General features: G+C 55.2%; 1 protein-coding gene across 2 annotated transcripts; it reads right to left on the reverse strand.

Annotated features, from left to right (window-relative positions):
- Positions 1 to 440: 440 nt before the first annotated feature.
- Kmt2b (lysine methyltransferase 2B) lies at positions 441 to 20074 on the reverse strand. Of its 2 annotated transcripts, none has more exons than XM_021166556.2 (37): positions 19709 to 20074; positions 18616 to 18688; positions 16373 to 18390; positions 16057 to 16170; positions 15813 to 15963; positions 15283 to 15562; positions 15065 to 15120; positions 14570 to 14848; positions 14172 to 14266; positions 13792 to 13890; positions 13550 to 13663; positions 13220 to 13366; positions 13032 to 13127; positions 12596 to 12713; positions 12013 to 12126; positions 11664 to 11848; positions 11500 to 11589; positions 11295 to 11399; positions 11081 to 11154; positions 10423 to 10538; positions 10246 to 10337; positions 10026 to 10163; positions 8814 to 8972; positions 8524 to 8644; positions 8367 to 8445; positions 8111 to 8271; positions 7362 to 7586; positions 5833 to 7132; positions 5653 to 5742; positions 5465 to 5571; positions 2299 to 2439; positions 2151 to 2225; positions 1888 to 2065; positions 1537 to 1644; positions 1360 to 1443; positions 1117 to 1246; positions 441 to 1039 (listed from the first exon to the last, which is right to left on the reverse strand). In XM_021166556.2, exons 1-37 carry the CDS (start codon positions 20069 to 20071, stop codon positions 764 to 766), a joined length of 8151 nt encoding a protein of 2716 aa, XP_021022215.1. In that variant the 5' UTR covers positions 20072 to 20074; the 3' UTR covers positions 441 to 763. The 2 variants fall into 2 exon arrangements, with proteins under 2 accessions (XP_021022215.1, XP_021022216.1); XM_021166557.2 differs by having other exon boundaries at positions 2299 to 2436; positions 19709 to 20071.
- Positions 20075 to 20831: the final 757 nt, after the last annotated feature.

Raw genomic sequence — 20831 nt, forward strand, 5'->3', positions numbered from 1 at the left:
ACTCTTGAGGCTGGATTTCATGTAGCGCAGGCTGGCCTTGAACCCCAGGTGAAACTAAAAATGACTTTGAACTCCTAGAATCTAGAACCTGGATCTTCCTGCCCTTACTTACCAAGTGTGCATCACTTTGTCAGTTTGTGTGCTGTGGATCTAATACATGATATGCAAATATGTCAACAGTCCTGCCCCTGCCCCACCCAATCTGGTTTCATTAGTGTTTCCTTGATTACAAAGGTTATAGAAAGTGGGAGCTTCCTTCCACCTGCCTCCAGCACCATACAGACCAAACAACAAGGGTTGACAACATGGTTCACTGGGCAAAATCACTTAACACACAGCTTGCAGACCTCAATTAGATTTTTGGAACTGACTCCTGGAATTGCCCTGCCCTCTATGGGCATGAGACATAAACACATAAACACAACCACCACAGTAGTAAGTCACGGGAAGACCACCTCTCCAAACGCTGACAGACTTTATTGTGGGGGGGATTCCCACCTGGGACCCCGCCCTCTTAAATAAAAAAGTGCATAGAAAAGAAGGGATTTAGAAACCTTTGTACAATATCTACATCCTGGGTCCCCAGGGAAGGAGGAAGGAGGCAATGGCTGGGTAGGCAGGAGGGGTGAAGGCAGACTCCTGCCCCACTACATGCCCACAATTCACCATGGACAGGAAGGTAGGAGTGAGATACTGAGACTAGGGAGCCACAGGCCAGGGTGAGATGGCAGCGGGCACATGAGGAATCCGGGCAGCCATGGCCTCAGTTAAGGAAGCGACGGCAGCGCTTGGCGCCACAGTTGCAGGGCAGCTTGTTGCTGGCATCCTCGATGGGAAACTTGTAGTCATAGGTGAGCTCCTCACCTCGCAGGATGCGGCGCAAGGCAAAGATGACAATGTGTTTCTGGCCTTCCACGTGGATGACACGAGAGAAGCAGTTGGGCTCACATGAATGGTTGATGAATCGGGCAGCATTGCCGTGCATGGTGGCATCCACCACATCAAAGTCATCCATGCGGAACATGTAGCACCCAATACCCTACAGAACGGGACGAAGGAATTAGCTCTGTCAAGGTCAGCCCACATCCACTCACCTCAAACCCTCATGCCACTTACCTTCCCATCATAGAACTTCTCTCGCTTGTCAGTCAGCACAGAGCGAATGACAATGCCAGAGTACTCAATGACCATCTCTCCCGCATCGATGTTGCGTTTACAAAACAGGCCTCGTCCATGGATAGCTGATCTGCGGGACAGAACAAACCACAGTGAACTCGGGGATGGGGGACAGACAGCAGGCAGCTCCTCGTCATGGCTCCTATCTGTCCACCCAAGGGGCACCCCCTCAACCCCACTAACCTGTAGACTCCCACAGCCTCTTTGGATGTCTTTTTGAGATGACGAAAGCGCATGGCCATTGGAAGCTCCAGGCTGGTGGCACGTCTGGTAGGGGACAAATACCACATAATAAGTTGGCATCCAGTACCCCCTTAGGACCCCTCTGACCAGGTCCAGTACCCTGACATATCTGCACACCTGGTGGACCGAAGCTGCACCTCATCCTCTTCTTCATCACAGGTGGCTCCCTCAGGGAGCACACGGTGCTGGGAGGCCAGGAAGTTGAACATGTCAAAGGTACACTTCCTGCAAGTGGAACGCAAAGTAGGAGGGTCACAGCCATTCCTTCAAAGAGATGCTGCCTAGCTATTCTTTCATCTGGTCCAGTATCACCAGGGACTGACTATAGGGCTGAAGATAACTAAACAGGAGATGGGTGGGGTCCACTCTTCTGGCGTGAAGTCTACAAATTACTCTTGTGGTAGCCTAGTGTCTCAGTTTCAATCTTTCTAGACTTAATTCCCACCTGGGTGCTCCCCAACCACTGACCGGAGATAGACCTCAGCACGAGCAGCCCCATGGGGATTCAGAGGTGGCTCTTCCTGGCCCTCTCCCTGCTGGTGGTAGCGGAACTTATAATGCTGGCAGCGCTGGGCCCCAGGGAGCTGCTCTGCCAGGAAGATGACAGCATCGTGGTGGATGCCCAGGAGCCGCGCTCCACTCATTCCTGAGAACAGGACGGGAAGGACATAGCAATCACATGGAGGGTCCACCTTGCCCTTGCTCCCAGGATTCCTGGGGCTACTTCTTACCACTAAAGGAGAGATGCCTGAGCCGTGCATGCCCTCGTGCTTCTTGCACTTTCTCAATCAGAGTTCTCCATGCCACTGGAATGAGGAGCCACAAGTCAGGATGGGGTATGAACACTCTCCCCCTCTGCTACTGCTGCCCTCAACTCACCCTCCAAGCTCTCTGCCTCCACACTGAAGCCATCATCACTGCTGATCTCAAAGCGCAGGTGTGGACCAGCCCGTTTGGGGACCTGGTTTTCTTTGTCCTCTGGAGATGGAGGCTCTTCCTCAGAGCTTGAGGCCTCGCCTGCTTCCATGGGAAGGTAAAAGTAGGAGAGGATCACTTTCCTGGACTCAAAAGCCACTGCTGCCAGGCAAGCGGTGCATGCATTTAATCATAGCATTCCAGAGGCAAAGTGAGGCAGATGTCTGTGAGTTTGAGGCCAGTCTGGTCTACTTAGTGAGTTCCAAGACAACCAGAGCCACATAGAGAGGCCTTGTCTCAAAACAAAAGGGGGGGAGAAAAAAAAAAAAAAAAAAGACCTAGTGCCCCTGATTCCCAGCTGACATCAATCCCTCCCACCCCTTGGCACAAACACATACAGGAGACAGATGGTCCTCTTCCTGCTTCAATTATCGAGTGAGTCCTATGGCATTGATTTGAATGTTCTAAGGAGCCTGAAAAAACTATTCCGCCATAGAGCAGCTGCATGCATGGAAGCATGAACCAGGCTGGACTCTGCCGGCTCACTGAAAGCTAGCCCACCATTACACCCTATAATTATTCTGTCCTCTATAGATACTGGAGAATTACTTATAGACAGTTAAATAAGTAAATAATTGGGGGGAGTATAGAATTGAAGCCAGGGCCTTGAATGTGCTAGGAAAAACAGTTTATCACCAATTTATACCCCAGCTGAAAATACACTAAATTTTTATACAAGTTAAAATGTATAGCTTGGACACATTCAAGTACACATAATATTTATTACATACCAGTGGTTCTCAACCTGTGGGTTTGTAATTCCTTTGAGGGTAGCATATTACATATTTACAGGATTCATAACATTAACAAATTAGTTATGAAGAAGCAACAAAATAACTTTATGGCTGGAGGTCACCACAACATAACGAACTGTACTAAAAGGTCACACGGCATTAGGGACTTCTTGAACTGTATTTATTCAGTTTTAAGACAGGGTCTCATTACATTGTCCAGGTTGGCCTTGAACTTCTGGACTCATGAGACCTCTCCGACTCAAGATTATCTGGGATCATACAGATGTGCACCACCTTCTGGAGTCACAGATTGTAAAGATAAAGCAACAGGACTCCTGATGTGGCAGGCTTTATCTGTGAAAAGGGTAAGGGCAACCCTGAGGTGTGGGGCTTGGACACAGTAAGAAGGCCATCAACTGCCATGAGGCTCACGACTATCTGGAGCATGCTAACTGAGCTGTCTCTCAGAGCATAACCCCGTGCAACTTGATAAGAGGATCTGACACAAGTGCAGAAAGCAGGGGCCAAGTACAGGGACCAACTAGGTCTGAGCTGCAGAAAGTGATGTGGTAGCTATAGGAACACAGGCCTTGACGTCCCAGAAAGTGGATTGGGGGAGCGACACACACAAGGCCAAAAATTGGAAGAGTGAAATGAGGCATGAGCAGAGGTGAGAGGACAACGTGGGGTCCTGGAAGCCACATTTCAAGGAGGGAAGTTGGAGAACAGATGCTGCCAGCAGCATCTGCAGTGGACGCCAAGGCCAACCACTGTATCTAGGGCAAGGCAGGGCAGGGGTAGAACATGACATAGGAGCAAGACCCACAAGCCCCATCAATCACCACAGCCTTTCTCTCTAGCACCCTCTAGTCAGACAATCCTGACTCTACCACAGAAGTCAGCTCATCTCCAGGCCCCAAGGCCTCCCACTCCTCCTCGATTCATCTACTGAACAGACAGGGGCAGCTAATGAGTCCTTCCCCATTCTTTCTCACACTGCTTATTTAAGCTGATCTGCAGGATGAACATGTCTGGGTCCCCACGAGCCGGCATGTGCTTGTTATCCTCACCATCACACCCCAGTGGCAGGCAGAGCAAAGCCTCTCAGCTAGACAGCCTTGGTCCACCCGGCTCTAATGTAGTGCTTCGAGCCTACCTCTATGTACCGAGAGAACTCAAATACCTGGGGAGGATGGGTTTGCCTGCTAATCACACCGCTGCTCCACAGAGTGACCCCAGAGGCCAGCAGAGCCTCACTTCTAGTCTTAGTCTAGCAGACAAAACCACTCAAGAACCCACGTGTGACTCAACCTCCAGGTACACCTGCCACATCTCTCTCCCATCCCAGGAGTCACCTGCTCAAAGCCGATCACTATTCTCCCGTGCCCTTTTCCTCAGCCACCACCCTTCCCCCTTTCCTCAGCTTTGAAGTTGCAGCCCTCATAGCCTCAAGCTCTCTGACCTGCTGCCCGACCTCCTCCTGATCCTTAGCACAACTTCTTGGCTAGCTGCCTGGGTGCTGCTCTGGCTTCTCACCAACCACTATCTTCAACATCCTACCCGCCCCATGCCACCTGCTCATGCCCTTTGCCAATCTAGGACTCACAGGCCTGGTCTGGTGGCTCACTGTGGCAGGTGGACTGCTTCATTCCTAGCTTTGGCAACACCAGCCTGTTCTAATCTTCCTAATGTTCCTGCCCCTTACTTGGGCCCTGGGGCTCCACCCTCCCTGGGTGACCCTGACTCTGATCCCAACCATTAGATGCACCCCTACTCCACCCCCTATAGCTGCATAAAGCCCAGCCACTTGAGCTTGGACACAGAGCTGTTGTTTTTCCTTGGTGTTTTGTTTCCTTCTGTTGTGAGACAGGGTCTCACTGTGCAGCCCAGACTACCGTATCTGAATCAAATCTGGCTCAGCCTGCAGCTGCAAAGATACATTATTAAATCTCATTTCTTTTTGTGGTGTTTTTGAGACAGGGTTTCTCTATGTGGCCCTGGTTATCCTGCAACTCCATCTCTAGACTGGCCTCAAACCTACAGAGAGTCACTTGCCTCTGCTCCCCAAGTGCCACCAGCTCCCAGATACTGACTTCTAACCCCAATCCTGCGGTCCTGAGGCCAGGAGCTCCCTAACAGTATGCAATGCTTAGCACCGAGCCTGGGGTTTCTACCCACTGAGTTTATGTAGGGTTTTCGTTGCTGTTTTCTAGTGTTAGAAAATGAACCCAATTAGCCCATGGTGTGTACTGTGTGTCGAGTGAACCAATCCAGGTTCTGTCAGGCTCCACCGGGCCCAGCACAAGGAGGCGGTGAGAGGAAAAGCTGGTCTCTACCTGAATAGTGATGCCACTGGGACTCAAACAGTAGGTCTGAGGAACCATCGAGGGCCTGGGAAGGAGCTTCTGCAAGTGGTAGCAAAGGACACCGGTCCTGGGGGCGCCTGTCAACAAAGACCTGTCAGGAGGCAAAAATTACCGGGAGGGGGTGTCCAGAGCCTCAGGGAGGGGACCTGGTCACTCACCCAGGGCTTTCCTCCTCAGGCTGCTCCCCAGGATTGTTCAGGTCCAGAACTCCACGGACTGTGGGTGTTTTCATGCGAACGCGACTGAACCTGAAATGCAGCACAGAAAGCCCACATGTCCTCCTCCTCCTCCTGCCTACCTCCCTAGCCTGCCAGCCCCAGCCTTAGAGACACACTCACCCACTGCCACTGATCCCTGGCACATGCTGGGCATCCTCCAAGGACTCTCCATCTTCATCCAGCCGGGGAGTTTTGTTTGGGGGAGGAACTGGAGGGGATCGGCCAGAGAAGGTGGATACCCTCTTGACACGGATGGCCTGGCGTGGTGGGCTGGGGGGCCCACTGCTAAACACCAGTGTTAGTGGGGGTGGAGGTGGGGGTGGGGCAGGCCGGACCACTCCTACCCCTACCACTGGTAACACACTGAGCAGGGGTCCTGGGGGCAGAGTCCAGGAGGTGGGAGCTGTTGGGGGAATGATAGGGGGTAGAGGCGGCTGCTTTACTGGGGGTGCTACAGGCTCACCCTCCCCTGCCATCTTCACAAATACTTGCCCCAGCTTGTTGACAAGGATGATCTTGGATGTGGCAGGTTTAGGGGGTTCTGGAGCAGGACCCAGACTCAATACCCGGACCCCTGGAGCTCCAGGGAGCCAAGCAAATGTCCGGGTGGGGTCAGCTGGGCTAGTGGACAGGCTTTGTGGGGGCTGGCTGCCATTAGCCAAGGGAGGTGCTGAGGGAAGAGAGTCCTCTCTGGGGCCAGCAGCCCCCTCCCCAGGACCCCCTAGGTTCTTCAACACAAAATCCACAATTTCTGAAGGCAGGTCTTCAGGAGGTCGGGCTCTGTCGCCTGCTGCTCCAAGGACCCCTCCTCGGCCCACTCCTGGTCCTGAAGGAGGAGTCCCCTGTCCCCGGGGTTGCTGGACAGCCTCAGCCTCGCTGTCTGTGCCATCATCCACTCCATCCAGCTGCTCGATTCGGGGCGCTCCAGCAAGAGAACTGGGGGCCAGGGCAGGGCCAGACACCACGGTCACAGGAAAGTGGACATAGTGAGTGGTAGGGCTGGCCTCCTCCTCTGAGCTGTCCCCTGGACCTCCCTGGCTGCTCCCCACTGCCCCCGCAGCCACAATCTCTTCCTGGAAAGGCTCAGTCCCCAGCAGGCTGGCTGCAAAGTCCAGGTCAGCAGCGCTTAGTCCTGACACCACCTCCATGTCTTCAAAGTCTGGGCCCAGGTCTTCAGAGGGTGGAAGGGGAGATGGGGCCAGGTCAGGGGGAGCCAGCTCCCCTGAGGTAGGTGTGAGGGCTGTGACTGAGGTAGACAGGGGCACCCTGAGCTGAGGGGAAGTTCTGAGAGGAGAGGAGGTCCTCCGGGATGGTGGTGGCCTGGTGGCCAGGGGGCTAGGACGCCGAGATCGCCTTGGGGGAGCTGGAAAGTCCGAGTCTCCCACGGTAGGGATGTGGTGGGTCAGGGAAGATGGACTTCCTGCAAGAGGGAAAATGTCAGTATCAGTCAGCAACTCCAGGTTTCCTAGCTAGCTCTACCCATTCTTTTTTTAAAGGCAGGGTTTCTCTGTAGCCCTGGCTGTTCTGGAACTTCCTCTGTAGACCATGCTGGACTTGAACCCACAAGAGCTCTGCCTGCCTCTGCCTCTTAAGTACTGGGGTTAAAGATGACCACCACCACTGCCCATTTCTCTATCCATCGTGCTTACCTGGAGAGGGCAGAGGACCAAAAGAGACTCCCCCTAAGGGCCTCCGAGACGGTGAGTAGTTGGGCACTTTGATTCGAGCCCCTGAGAAGGAGCGAGGGGTGGGAGGAGGGCCATTGCTTGAATCTGTCCGAAGTGGGGGATCCAGATTCTGAATGGGTGAGTGGTGTACAGGGTCTCCAGGAATCAGGGAATCTGTATCTGGCAGATCATCATGATTGGTGGGCTCTGAAAAGGCAAGAACAAGGGAGGTTGGGGGTCCTGTACTAAAACCCCCCAACCCGTGCCCCAGAAACTACGTCAAGTGGCTCATAACCATTTCAGCTCTAGGGGATCTGACACTCCTAGCCTCTCTAGGCTCGTGTGCACAAAGCCTGGAAATAAGCACATGTAGACCCAAATCCTGACTGTGCCACGGTTATTGTAGAAATAAACTATTTCCCTTGTACATAATGTAGCAGAGTCTATGAACTTATTAGCAAGACCAACCAAACATTACAAGAGCACACAGGCCTCAGGAAGCCAGCTGTGAACATTCCTGTTCCCTCTGGCTTGTAGCCTGGTGCTCTTCCCTCACTTCCTGTGAAATGCTGAGCACAGCCCCTGTGGTATGCTTCGAAGTTCAAAGCCAACTACCATTGTTTCTGTCATTTCAAGAGAGCATCCTGAAGTTTCTCAACACATGGAGGGTATGGAGGTGGGGTCCCCCTTTGGAGAAGGGGATGAGGCATAAGTACCCAAGTGCTACCTACCTGAGGAAGGGGTTGGGCTATGCACAATGGTCTGGTTCTCCTCTGCTGCTTCTAGGTGCACTGGCTCCTCCCTTGGCCCCCACGGGCGATACTCTAGAATTCGGCACCGATACCAGCAGCGCCTCCGAGCATCCACTGTGCTCCAATACAGGCGGGAGCATCTGGAGCAGACAAATGGGACAAGAGGGTTAGGGAAACCTCGAAACAACACCCAGCCCTGGAGTCCCCCTCCCCTCACCAGCCCTGGGGTGCTCACTGGTAGCCAATGGGGAAGAGCCGGCCCTCACAGTCTGAGAGATCAGATAGGGTGCCCAGGGAGTTGATTCTGATGGAGCCTATGGTACAAAGGAGAGGTCAAGTAGGGTAGCGCCAGGTGAGGTCAGAAGCAGTACGTAAGAGAGCAAGAGGCTTACCAATGAGTACATTGATGACATCCGGTTCAAGTCCAGTCAAGAACTTTCGCTTGAAGTTGATGCCCTCAAAGTCTACATAGACTCGCCGAAGAACATCAAAACCATCAGGGGTCACGATCTCCTGGGAGGCAGGAAGTAAATAGAGGTTGCTGGACTGGCAGAGGGTTGGGGGAGCACGAAGGCAAAGTTCTATAGCAAGAACTCCGCAGTCAAGGGCTTGGCCTACATGACCTCAGGGAAGCCCGAGATGCTAGGGGAGAGGGCAGTGGATCCCCAGCATCCTGGCCCACCTTGCCATCTAGGAGGTCTGTGTGTTTCTGGCAAAAAACCTTCTTGTCATCCTGGAAGATGCAGTAGCTGGCCCGGGCACACATGAAGTGGAAGTTGCTGAGACATGAGGACAGGCAGCAGCCAACTGTGGCTCCAGGCTTGAGGCAGAGCTCACAGCGCTGTGGGAGGAAGGGGCTGCTGAGGTGAGAACTATATGGCTCTGCATCCCTGACAACACTGCACAGGCCCTGGCTGGCCCAGCACCTTACACAGCCTAGGTAAGAAGGGAAACCCCTTCCTTCCCTAGCTATGCCCAGGGCCAGGGGCACACTCCAACTACCTCAGGAACACAGAGCAAGGTCTGGAGAGAGCTATCAGCTCTTCCTCATTGGTACTTGTCACCTTCTTTACACTAGTCCTCACAGCTCCTGCCAGGGTAGGTCTTCTCCAGGACTCCACCCAGGAGCACACAGTGAGAAGGATTCTTTCTTTCTTCCTTTTTTGAGACAGGGTTTTTCTACACAGCCCTGGTTGTCCTGGAACTCATTCTGTACGTAGACCAGGCTAGCCTCAAACTCACAAGACACAGAGATCATCCCGCCTCTGCCTCTCAGAGTACTGGGACTAAGATGTGTGTCTCTCCTGGCTGAGAGCGATTCTGAAGCTGACTTGACTGCGGTCAAGGAGACTGCCTAGTGAGAGAAAGATGACACTGTATGGAAGGTGGCCTTCGGAGGTACAGTAGACAAGGTGTGTAAATTCCATCTCTTGGAATACAGGCCTAGATCTAGCTAGAGAAAGGATGCTGCCAGCCATCAGTGCCAGGGTCTTGAGACAACCAAATGGGCACCAAGGGAGCCAGATTCAGGGCACACACCTACAATCCCAGCACTTGGGAAGCAAAAGCGGGAAGATTATGTTGACACTAGATTGGGCACCATGAGTACCTAGCCAGCTAGGGCTCATTAGTCACTGTCCCATTAAAAAAAGGGGGGCTGGGGGGTGGGGGCAGAGACTATAACATCGCTTAGTGGTAAAGCACTTGCCTAGCATATGTGAAGCCCTGACTTCAATTCCCAGCACCACAGTAAGAGTAACAAGGACGAGCAGTGGAATGGAAGGACATGATCCAGAGACCATCATTTAATAAAGGATTAGGTTAGTTCCACACTGAAGGAAGTGCCAACCTGTGACCCCAAGAAATGCCCGCCTTTCTGGGCCCATGTCCTTACCATCTGCCTTCCACGTGCAACAGCAGCATGGACGTTCTTGAGGGAGCCATCATTCTCCTCAAACACTTCAGCTGACCAAATGGCACAATTGACATGTGTCCACTCATTCTGCCCAATGTACAGGAGCCGCCCCGCCTCCTGTCAGCAAAGAGGAGAGGAATCACAGGGAAGTTCCCAGGACCGGGCCCCACGACCTGGAGCTCTGCATAGTAGCCTTTACCTTAGAGTCAGCATCCCCATACTTGAGACAGAGTGCACACTGACGAGGGTCATCCAGGTGCGAGAAAGCAGCTGGGTCCTTGCTCTGGAAAGCTGCAGAGGATATAGAAGTCAATCTACAAGAGTCAGAATCTAGGGCATGGCACAACAATCAGGGTTCAGCCTTGTTTCCCACTACCTGCTGAAGGATCCCCTGGAGGCTGCCCCGATTCTGGGGTCTCTGATTCCTGTTGTCTCCACTGAGCATAGACATGGTCCAAGGATGGAGGCAACACAGCATTGGGGAGCACTCCGCTGTGGAGAAAGGATTAGAGGTTGAGCTGGAGCCTCCCCATGACATAGCCTTACATGTCATGGCTCCTTTCTTCCTTTCTCACATGGATTTCTCTCTCCCGTCCCCCCGCACCCCCCTCAAAGAAGCCAAGCTCCTCTGTGCCAGTTATATGTGCTGTTCTCCATGCTCCTGGAATATTCCACATCAGTTAGGATGTCACCCCTTCCAGGGGACTTTCTCCTCTTACGTTATCTAGGCTCTCACAACCTCTTGGGCTTCCATGTCACCACTCTGACCAACCTGGGCCATCAGAGCCTGCCTAACCTCCCCAACATAAGCTCCCCAAATGCCTTCAAAAAGTAGAAACAAAGAGCCAACAGCACATGCGCCATCCTTGCTAGTCTAGAAGTAATGAGGAAAGCTCACTCTGGCTCTACCACCCTCTTCTTCAGCCTTGACCTGAGCCTTACCCCTTATCCCAGCCTCATCCCTGGAATCCCAAATGCCCTTGCTTCTGACCTCACTCCTTGGTCCCCCCCTCCAGCTACTCATCCCTGCTCACTTTGGCAGCCGTGTACTCCGTCGCCAGTACTTAGGATCATGGGCGTCAAACCAGCAGAACGCAGACTCTAGCAGCTGGGAAATGGGTTAAGAGGATGAGAAGAGCAGCCTTCCCTCGAGAATAGATGGGGGCAGGGTCTGAAGGACACACTCTTTTCCCCCTCCCTGGCCCCACCAATGCTCAAGCCACCTTCAGGCACCACGCCAGCACTCACCTTCAGTAGGAGTCCTTTCATCTGGCTTCCAGCCCGGCGCTCTGGGGTCTCTCCTTCTTCTGAATGCCTCATCAAGATGGCCACTACGTCTTCCATGAAGCTGTGCTGTAGGTGAGTTTCTTAGCGTCTGAGCCCTTACACCAAACTTCACCCCAGCCTAACTCTGCTCATGGCAGCCACCTGCTCCTTCCCATGTTGCACTCACCACAGACTTATAGTGACCTTCCTCAAAGCGCTTTCCTACAGCTTGTAAATCACAGGGTCCTGGGTGGAGCTGCTTCCCATCCTGCCCACACTGCAAATGGGGGAAGTCAGAAGGGCTAGGGCTGAGCCCAACTCCACCCACCCTGCGTCTGGGGCCCTCCAGACCTGGGTGCACAGCAGCAATGGGCCTGCCACCTTTGAGCTTAACAGACCCTGGAGCACCTGACGCAGGCCTCCCTGCAGGGCCCCACTCAGGGCCTCTCGCCAGCGGGGCTGTGTCGCCCCAGCACATGGCCCACACGTGTACAACACTGAGTCTGGCAGTCCAGAAAGGATCTCATAGTCTTCATCTAGAACAGTCAATGACAAAGGAGACAATGGATTGGAAAGATGTAAGGGTTCCCAGGAGCCCCCAAGGCCCAAGGACAGTTAGTGCACATGTCACCCTACAGGCCTGTGGTGGGGACAGGGTCCCCGGAGGGCTGAACCTGTAACTCTTTGGTAATCTTCTCACCTGAGAGTCCCTCACACTTGGCATGCACCCAGTGGTCACACTGTGCACACTGCATCATCTTGCTCTCATAGTCATTGTCTTCATAGCAGCGTGTGCAAATTGGGCAGTAGTTCCCTGGGGGAAGAAGTAAGAGGCAAAGGTCAGAGCAGCCAGGACTGACCAATGCCTGAGTCATGTGCAGAGGCTGTATCCATCATCTGATAGCTACACAAGGTATCACCCTACACCCTTCAGTCCAAAAAGCTGTATGTGGACAAAGCCTGTTTTCTCTGTAGCCCTGACATCTACCAAAAGAAGAGGTATTGTATGGGTGAACAAGTGCAGATAGTGCAGGTCTTCACACGGCCCAGTGGAAACCTAGGGGTTCTTCCGGGAGGGATATTAGAAAATGAGTGGGTCCCCAAGCTCTGTAGCTGCACTACTCCCAGAGGGCTCTGCTCTGTGTTCGTTATCCTTGGTTGAACACTACAGGAAAAGTTCTGCAGCTCAATGGCAGAACGCTACTAAAATCTCCTCTCTTTGGTGCTAGAGCCCGGCCCACTCTACCACAGTCCCCCAAGCCCTATCTGCTGCCAGGTCCCACCTTTTTCATAGAGCTCGGTGCACCTGGGGCAGAGGCTGTAATCTCCAGACCACTCGACGTCCCAGTTCTTGCCTGGAGTTGCCCCACAGCTCTTACAGCGCACACAAGCTGAACAGATCTGGGGGGTGGGGGTGTGTTAGAAGGAAGCCGGACATCAGGCTGAAACAGGCTGACAGGTGAGCCGGGGAGGATGGGTAGAAGGAAACAGATGGAGAGGGACCAGTACAAGAAATGATGGTAAGAAGGGGGAGGAGGAAGAAAGGGGCAGAGTGTCCGGCTGGGAGGACTGAGCCCATGAGCTCCTAGAGACCACCTGTCCATCTACAGCTTGCCTATGTGCACGCTGCCAGTCAGTATCAGAGCGGTGGGTAGTCCTACATCTCTGTGAGAGCTTGGTTAGGTTAAGTAGAATGCAGGACACTAAGGGACCTCTCACCCAGTGGCGCCGTCTACGCGTGGCCCGGGTTGGGTAGCTGGGTCCCAGGCAGGCTGGGTGGTAAGCATGACGACAGCGTTCACATTCCAGGAGGTGCTGCAGGCAGCGGAGGGGAACGGAGTGTACAGGAGACTGCATGAGGTCGCCCCTCCCCAGGCCCTACCTGCCCAGGGCTGCCAGTGCCCCACCTTGGACCCTCGGCCTTTGCGCCCACAAACATGGCAGAACTTGCAGCGCCTGCAGCACCAGGTATCACGATGTTGAGGCGAGGGCCGCTCAGCCTCCTCCAGACAGAAGGGGTGGAAAGGATCGCAGCAGACTTGGCAAAAAACCAGCTAGGAGGGGTAAGGAAACGACAGACAGACAGCATGAGGCTGGATGGACAGCCGGGAGGTGATCCCTGCCTGAGAGCTCAAGGTCAGGAACGGCAAATGGAGACTTGGAGGCCAGGACTGTCTTGGTCTTTTGTTCCTGTTTTGTTTTGTTTTTTAAGAGAAATAAAAGGGCAAAGCACCAACCTCATGGAGGCCTTTGCTAGCACACAGCAGACACACCATCGGTGGCCCCCCTGGCACGGAAGTCAGCACACTGAGACCACCCATAAGCCACACATTCTCTAGGTCGCAATCCTCCTGGAGTAAGAGAGGACACAGGATTGGAAAGCAGCCAGGAACACAAGTCAGACCCATGTTGAAAGCTCTAGTTACAATCAAGAAGTTTTGTCCACTGCATGCTCTATAAGTTGCTCTCAACCCTGTACCTTAAAATCTACTCGGACCCGGTGCACACCATCAGGAGACTTCTGCTTTCCAGTCCAGCCATTGGGAAAAGAGGCAAAGGGGCCAGGGGCTAAAGCATCCTAAGGAGGGACATGGGGTTGTCAAAAGATGCCAACCCCACCCCTCTGCAGACTCCTCTCCTCACTGGCCTCCCCCAACCTGCCATACCCTGCCTTTTGCCCAGATCCCACTTGGCTTTCCAGAAAGGCAAGGCCTGCCTCATCCCTCAGGACCTGTCCTCTGGTGAGGACACACCACGACACTCAGGTGTGCCCATCACCCTGACTTGCCAGGTAGCTCCTGGAGAGCAGGAGCCATGCCTCACACAGGGCTTGGGGTTCTCGGAGCGGGCCGTGCTGACCTTGTCCAGGCGCCTTCGGGCCTTGAGCTGCAACACAGGCTGCAGGGTGGGTTTGCGGGGCCGACTCTGCTCCTCAGGTTCTAGTACTGGCAGCTCTAGGCAGGACACAGGACAGCTGACCCTTCCTATGCCGGGTCCTCTACCCATCTGCACCTACGTTCGTTCCCAAGGCTTCCTCCAACCAGGGCTCAGAAGGAAGACCTTCAGTGAGTACTGAACACACCCCAATTGTGTGTGTTCCCCAAGAACGACCTCCTCCTTTGTTCCCAGCTACCCTCTTAGACAGACTGAGGAGTCCTGTCCCTTCTAAGCTTAACGCACAGAGGGCCCTGGATTCCACCCCAAAAATGGCCAAAAGAAAGAGAGTCATAAAACAAACTGCTAAACTGAGAGCATACCATGTTCTCTGGGGGTGCGACGTCTTGGAGCAGGAGGACCCCCCGGCTCTGAGTCATCTGAGTCCTCGAAGACATCATAGGAGGGCCGCTGTTTGACGCAGCGTCGGGCTGACTTGCGCTGCAGTAGGAGGGAGTCCTGCTCCTCGGGCCCGGGAGTGGCCCCCACCTCCTCCCGGGACCCCCCAGCTCCCGCCCCCCGGCGTGGGCCTGGAGGACCAGGGGAGGCCTCAGGAGATTCATCGGAATCCCAGGGCAACAGCGTCTTCACTATCGTCCGGCCTGTGGGAACAGGGGACTTGGTAGGATTTGAACTCAGCCAGGGATATGGGCACCAGGACAAAGGAAAGCCAGAAAGTGCAGCACAAGACAAAGAATGCAGGACAGATTTAAGCTCTGACAAAAAAGGACATGTGTCAAATGCAAAGAAAGCATGGCCTCTGCCACCCCGCTATCTACGTAAGGTTTTGTGAAGAAACGCTCTTCAAGCCTTATTACCTTTTTTTGCCAGCCGCTCCATCTTCCGAGCCTCTATCTTGTCACACTTCCGGTATCTGGGGAGGGGAGCAGCACGTCACCAGGGTAGGGGACTGGTGGTCTGGGGGAAGAGAGGAAGCTCTCCACAAGGATGCCAATCCCACTGCTCTGGCTGGGACAAGAGGCTCAGGTGACTGACAACCCCAGGTGGGACCAGAGGCTACACTCCAGCTACTTACACACAGCACTGCTTCTTTGTGTTGGGACCCCCAAATTTAGGTTTATCCAAGCAGTTGACACAAGAGCCACAGTCCTGCACACGCAAGCAACCCCGACAGTGCCCACAACGAGCCATTCTCATCTTCTTGCCATGGTGGGATGGCAGTGACCGCCGTGGTGTGTGGGCCAGGGCCCCTGCAGACCCTGTAGGCTCCGAGTCTCCCCCAGGCCCTGCAGATTCCACCTTTTCCCGCTGGGATCGGGAAGGGACACTCTCAGTCTCTGATGCTGATGACGTATCTATTGCAGCAGATGGAGGGGAGACAGAGCCACAAAGCCACTAGGTATCCTACCTCATTCCCTACTTTCCCTCTGCTTTTCCACACTGACTCTAGGTATTCTGGACCTAACCAGATTTCTCCAAGACCTAGCAGCACTATAACCCATCGCCCCCTAGGCCCCATCCAATCCCTCTGCTCAGCTCCCTGGTGTTCTTGCTCATGCGCAAACCTTATTTGTCCTCAAGCCTCCCATTACTCAAGTCCCCTACCCTCAGTGGCGAGGTCCTGCCGATCCCGGAGAGGGAGGGCACTGAGGCGGGGTACATCTTCAGGCACCATGGCCCGAGCCTGACCCAAGGCCACAGCAGCGTGACGGCAGACATGTTTGATTCGGGGGCCTTGTACAGGTGACTCAGGGCCCTGAGAGAGGAAAAACCAGGAAGAAGTGTGGGAAATGGTTCCATGTGGTTCTGCATCCAGCCTTCTTCAGAAGACCCTCCTCTCACTGCATACCGAGGCTCGATCTCTCTTAGCTTCCATGGATTCATCTTCAGACCTGACACAGCCTCTGTCTGGGGTCTGTTTGACAGTCCCCACAGCCTCCTCGGTTTGTACTGCAGGGCTTGGCTGGTGGAGAAAATTAACAGGGTCAGGGGCTGCAAAGTGAAGACCAGTGGGAACAGTGGAATAGGAGAGGGAAGGGATAGGGTCAGGGTAGAAACAGTTGGAGATAAAAGGGAAACTGGTCCTGCATGTCCAGCTAAACACTTATCTAGGGAGGCAGCTGTACAGACTGAGTGCAGGGACCTGCTCAAAGTACCACACTCACCGGCATTGAAGCCGCCACTTTCTGCTGTTGCTGTTGATCGATCTTGAATAACTGCACCTTAGCTCTCTTAAGAAGGCTAAACATTTTTTCCTCCACCCCTAGTGGCAGGGAACCCAGACTTGCAACACGGGCCTTTTCCAGTGGTGGCGTGTGTTGTGGTGATGGAGGTGGCTGCGCTTGTGGTTGCTGTGGTGGTAGTGCCTGGGGTAGGAGCTGGGTCTGCAAGGCCTGCGGGGGCTGCTGGAGCTGAAGCTGCTGGCCTTCACTCAGAGCTGGAGCTCCATGGGGGGGCACCTCAACCTTAACAGGAGTGGTGACCACAGGGACAAAGCGAGGCAAGCTGAGGTGATTGGTCCGCCCCACTGCCCTAGGCTCAGGCTCTGCTGGAGAGTCATCAGCAGGAGGCAGCTCTGGCTCAGGAGTTTCAAGAGCCCCAAGAGGAGGAGGGGTAAGCACCGATTCATAGATCTTCAGGTGGGCTTCACTTGGGGTAAACTGAGGGGCCCGAAGGAGCAAGGGCCTCCGGGAGGGAGTGGCAGGGGCAGGTGGTGGAGATGGGGCTGGTGGAGGAGCAGGTGGAGGCGGCGGCAGCTCCCGGGTTAGTGAGGTCCAGCGAAATGTGGGTTCCCTTAGGATAGACCGCCTCTTCTCAGGGAGTGGGACTGGGGTAGATGGGGGAGTTGGGACACGAGGTGGAGAGGAGACTGGTACTGGTTCCTGGGGAGCAAGTGGGGAGGTTGCAACAGGAGGTCGAACAATAGAAGCCTCCACCTTTGGAGGTTTGGGAGGATCTTCATCCATAAATCGCCGGGGTGTCTTGATAACACGGGAGGAGCGAGCACTCACTACAGGCATGATAAACTGCCGGATATTCTTTAAAAAGGTGGTACTTTTGGGGACCACAGTAGGACTGTCTTCCAAAGGGCTTCCTGTGGTGGTGCTAGGGTTTGGAGTGGGAGAAAGGGTGCCCTCTGGTCCTGACCGAGCGGCTTCCCTCTCTGCCCGCTGGCTAGGAGTCAGGGGAGGCCTGCCCCTCTTCCTAGAGCATGTAGCTGGGACAAGAGGAGGAGATTCTTCCTGCTTCTCTGGGGAGAGTGGGGGAGGAGGAGAAACTGGGGGTGGTGGAGGGGATGCTGGAGGTGGAGGAGATGTTGAAGGGGGTGGTAGAGGAGGAGGTGGTGAAGGGACTGGAGGAGTCAAGGGTGGTGACGGAAGCTTTGCCTCTTCCTTCTCCTTGGCTAGCATCACTTCTTCCTCAGCCACAGCTCTCTCAGTCTCCTCCTCTTCCTGTTGCTTGTTGTTATCCTCATTGTCATCTTTTTCTTCCTTCTCTTCTCCCTCCTTCTCCTCCTCCTCCTCCTCCTCCTCCTCCAGTTTCTGCTCCTGCTTCTTTCTGCACGAGCCCCTTTCTGGTTCATCTCCATCTCTTCTTTGGGGGGCATCCTGCCAGCTTTCCCCACGTTGACCATGACCCTGACCTGATTCTAGTTCCTGGGACAATTGTCCCATCTTCACTTTCTTGGCCTTGGAAACAAACTTGATCATAAGGGGAAGTCCGCCTCGGCCTCTGCCCCTGCCTCCACGGCCTCCTCTCCCAGGCTGTCCTCCACGTTTGGGGGTTCCAGGTCCTGGACCAGGTCCCTCCTTGCATTTCCAACTGCCAGCTTTGTTCTTTACTGGGACCACAGGGGGCGGAGGCTCGGGTTTAGGGATTGTCACAGCCGCTTCTGCTAACACTACTGCTTGCTGCTTTTTCCGGCAGGGACCGGCTGGCCGTCCTGGGGGCCTTCCCCGAGACCGCCGGGGAGTAGAGGGTTCACGTGCCCGTGCCCGGCTCCGGGAGGGTTGGGGTGCTTGGGACCGCCGGAGAAGTTCAGTCAGTGCCTGCACCATCCGTTCTGTGCCCTCCTCACCCCGTTTCCGAGTAGGGGCCTTTGGGGGGACAGGAGTCACATCTGCTAGGCGAGGAGGAAGGGGGGTCGTCTTATGCTTGCGGCCCCGACCCCGAGGGGCTCGACCTAAAAGGAGAACAGTTGTGGGGAGATGGGTCAAGCTGGCCCTACAGTCTTAAGAAAAGCACCCCAGAAAGACAGGATACTAAGTCTTACTTGTCTGTTTTTCCCCACAGCCCAGGCTACCTTGGACTGAACACAGGACACTCAGTAACCAGTAGAGACTAGCTGAACACAAAGGGCAAGAACCTTCCCGTAACACTAGAGAGGTAGAGTTTCCCCATCACTCACCTCGCTGGGACCGAAGCGCAGAGCGCAGGGAACTGGGGGCCACATCTTCATCTGAATGAAAACCCTGAAACTCCTGATTTAGGGGACCAAGGGTGAAGGGGAGAAACAGCAGTCAGTACCAACGGCCTAGTTCCATCTGGGCTTCAGGTGTTGCGGATAGGATAGTTAGTGTCCACCTTAACATACTCCTTATTTACCAAAGAACTTAGAAGACTGAGGCAAGGTCAGAAAGAATAAAGGTACAAGGCGTTCTTGAACCAGACCGTTCCAGCACAGCCATCAGTAATTCACTAGCCCAGAAGAAAACACTAGAGGGTCTCCTCGAGTTAAGCAATAGGCATTACAATGAGGGCTAATTCCAACTTAAAACAAAGTAGGTCCTCCATTTACACCCTTGCAGGGCATTCCTAAAAATGGGGAGTGTTTGGGGGAGATGAGAGGTGGAGCAGATGGTTTATCATATTAGAATCCACTCTGAGCCCTCAGAGGACAGCTAGCTCTCCTAAGCAATATAATCCACACCCTCCTGCCTTCTCCAAAAAGGCTGAGAGGGATAAACCATGACTGCACTCACTCCAGACTCAAGACTCAGCATTCATTCTATCCCTCTTCAACCCGCGCCTAAGAAGCCTCCACCACTCTACCTTAGAACCAGAGAGCAACTGGGGCCCTGGTGGAACCAGGGTTATGTCGCGGATTTTAAGGGCCAAGGAGGCAGCCTGCAAGTAAGAGCCCAGGAGGCTCTCTAGCCTTGGTCAATTAAGGCCACGCTGCTGCTGTCAACCACCGCTGGTCCGGCATGCAATCCCTATGGCCTCTTCACCCACTCCTGTCCTGCTCTGCCATTGCTACCGCGAAAGATCAGCTCAGGACACCAATTGGGCTCCAGGCGTCTAGCTGCAGTCAGGGTTTCTCTGATCACTTTCAAAGGCCCTAGCCACCCGAACGCTCCACGCAGCCTGCTTCCTTCGTGCTTCTTTCCAGGAGCCCCGAGAATCCCACTTGTCCACAACACCCTTCGGAGCTATCCGGAGCCCTGCAAGCCCCTGGCCTCCGCCCTACCCGGCGCTGGAGACACCTCCGACCGCCTCACCTCCTCCTCGGATTCCCCGTCACTGCTCTCTTCCTCCGGCATGCAGCCTCGGTTCGGGCCCCAGCCCCGTCCCCGGCCGCGGCCTCGGCCTCGCTGAACTCGCGCACCAGCCCACAGGCGGCGGAGCCGGCGCAGGCCCCGGCGGAGACCCAGCAAACGGAGCAGGGCCGTGTCCTCCCCGGGCTCGGCTCCTCCCGGCCCCGCCGCGCCGCCACCGCGCCGCAGGGCTACCCGCACTCTTTCGGCTCCGCTGCCTCGGCCGCCGCGGCCCCCGCCCCCGCCGGAACCCCGCGGCCGGCCCGGGAAGCGGCCCCGTGCGGAGCCAGGCCCGGGGCAACTGCCGCCGCCCGCCGCCGCCGCCATCTTGGCACCGTGAGAGGGGCCGGGGAGGCGGGGGGAGGGGCAGCCCGTGCGCAGGGCCGGGGGGGAGGGGAGGAGAGGAGGGGCAAAGCGGGGCGGCTGCGGCTCACGACAACAACCAGCGCCGCTGTGGGGCGGGCAGGAGCCGGGGGCTGGGCTGGCCACGCGCGGGGCACCACGGGAGCAGGAGTCCTGGGCCGGTCGGCCGTCACCCTCCAGCCGCACCTGAAGAGCGGACCCCGCGTCGCGGCCTGAGAGCGGGAGGCGCAAGGTCTTCTGGGGAATGTAGTCCAGTCGCCTTGCTCCTTCCGCCGACAGCTGGGGCGCGAGAACTGGGAATAAGGGGTTGGCGACAGAGACCAGGAGAACCAGTTCCTGGTCCCCAGGAGGTGTGGTTCCCGGCTCAGACTCCTCCCATTGTTCTAGTCGGAACTAGAGACCTGCATGGACTACCATTCCCAGGGTCCTTCCCAGGGTACCGTTGGCTTCGGACCCTGGGAACCCGACGGACACACAGCCGACGAAGTTGGCTATTGCGCTAGGCGTTGGCTGAGGGGAGGGCGGCGGCGCTGGATTAGTCTCACTTCCAGGCGCAACCCGGTAGCCGCATTGCCCGGCGCGGAGGGGAGATGCTGGAGAGGCTAGTCTTCCGTCCCTTACTCGGAGGAGAGCAGACTGGTGGTCGAAATCCCGACCTCAGTCTGCGCTCCTCTCCAGCCCTAGACTACGCGCGCGGTAGATTGCTGTGGGAGGAACCGAGTCT

Source organism: Mus caroli, chromosome 7 (assembly GCF_900094665.2).
Source record: "Mus caroli chromosome 7, CAROLI_EIJ_v1.1, whole genome shotgun sequence".
NCBI classification, from domain to species: domain Eukaryota; kingdom Metazoa; phylum Chordata; class Mammalia; order Rodentia; family Muridae; genus Mus; species Mus caroli.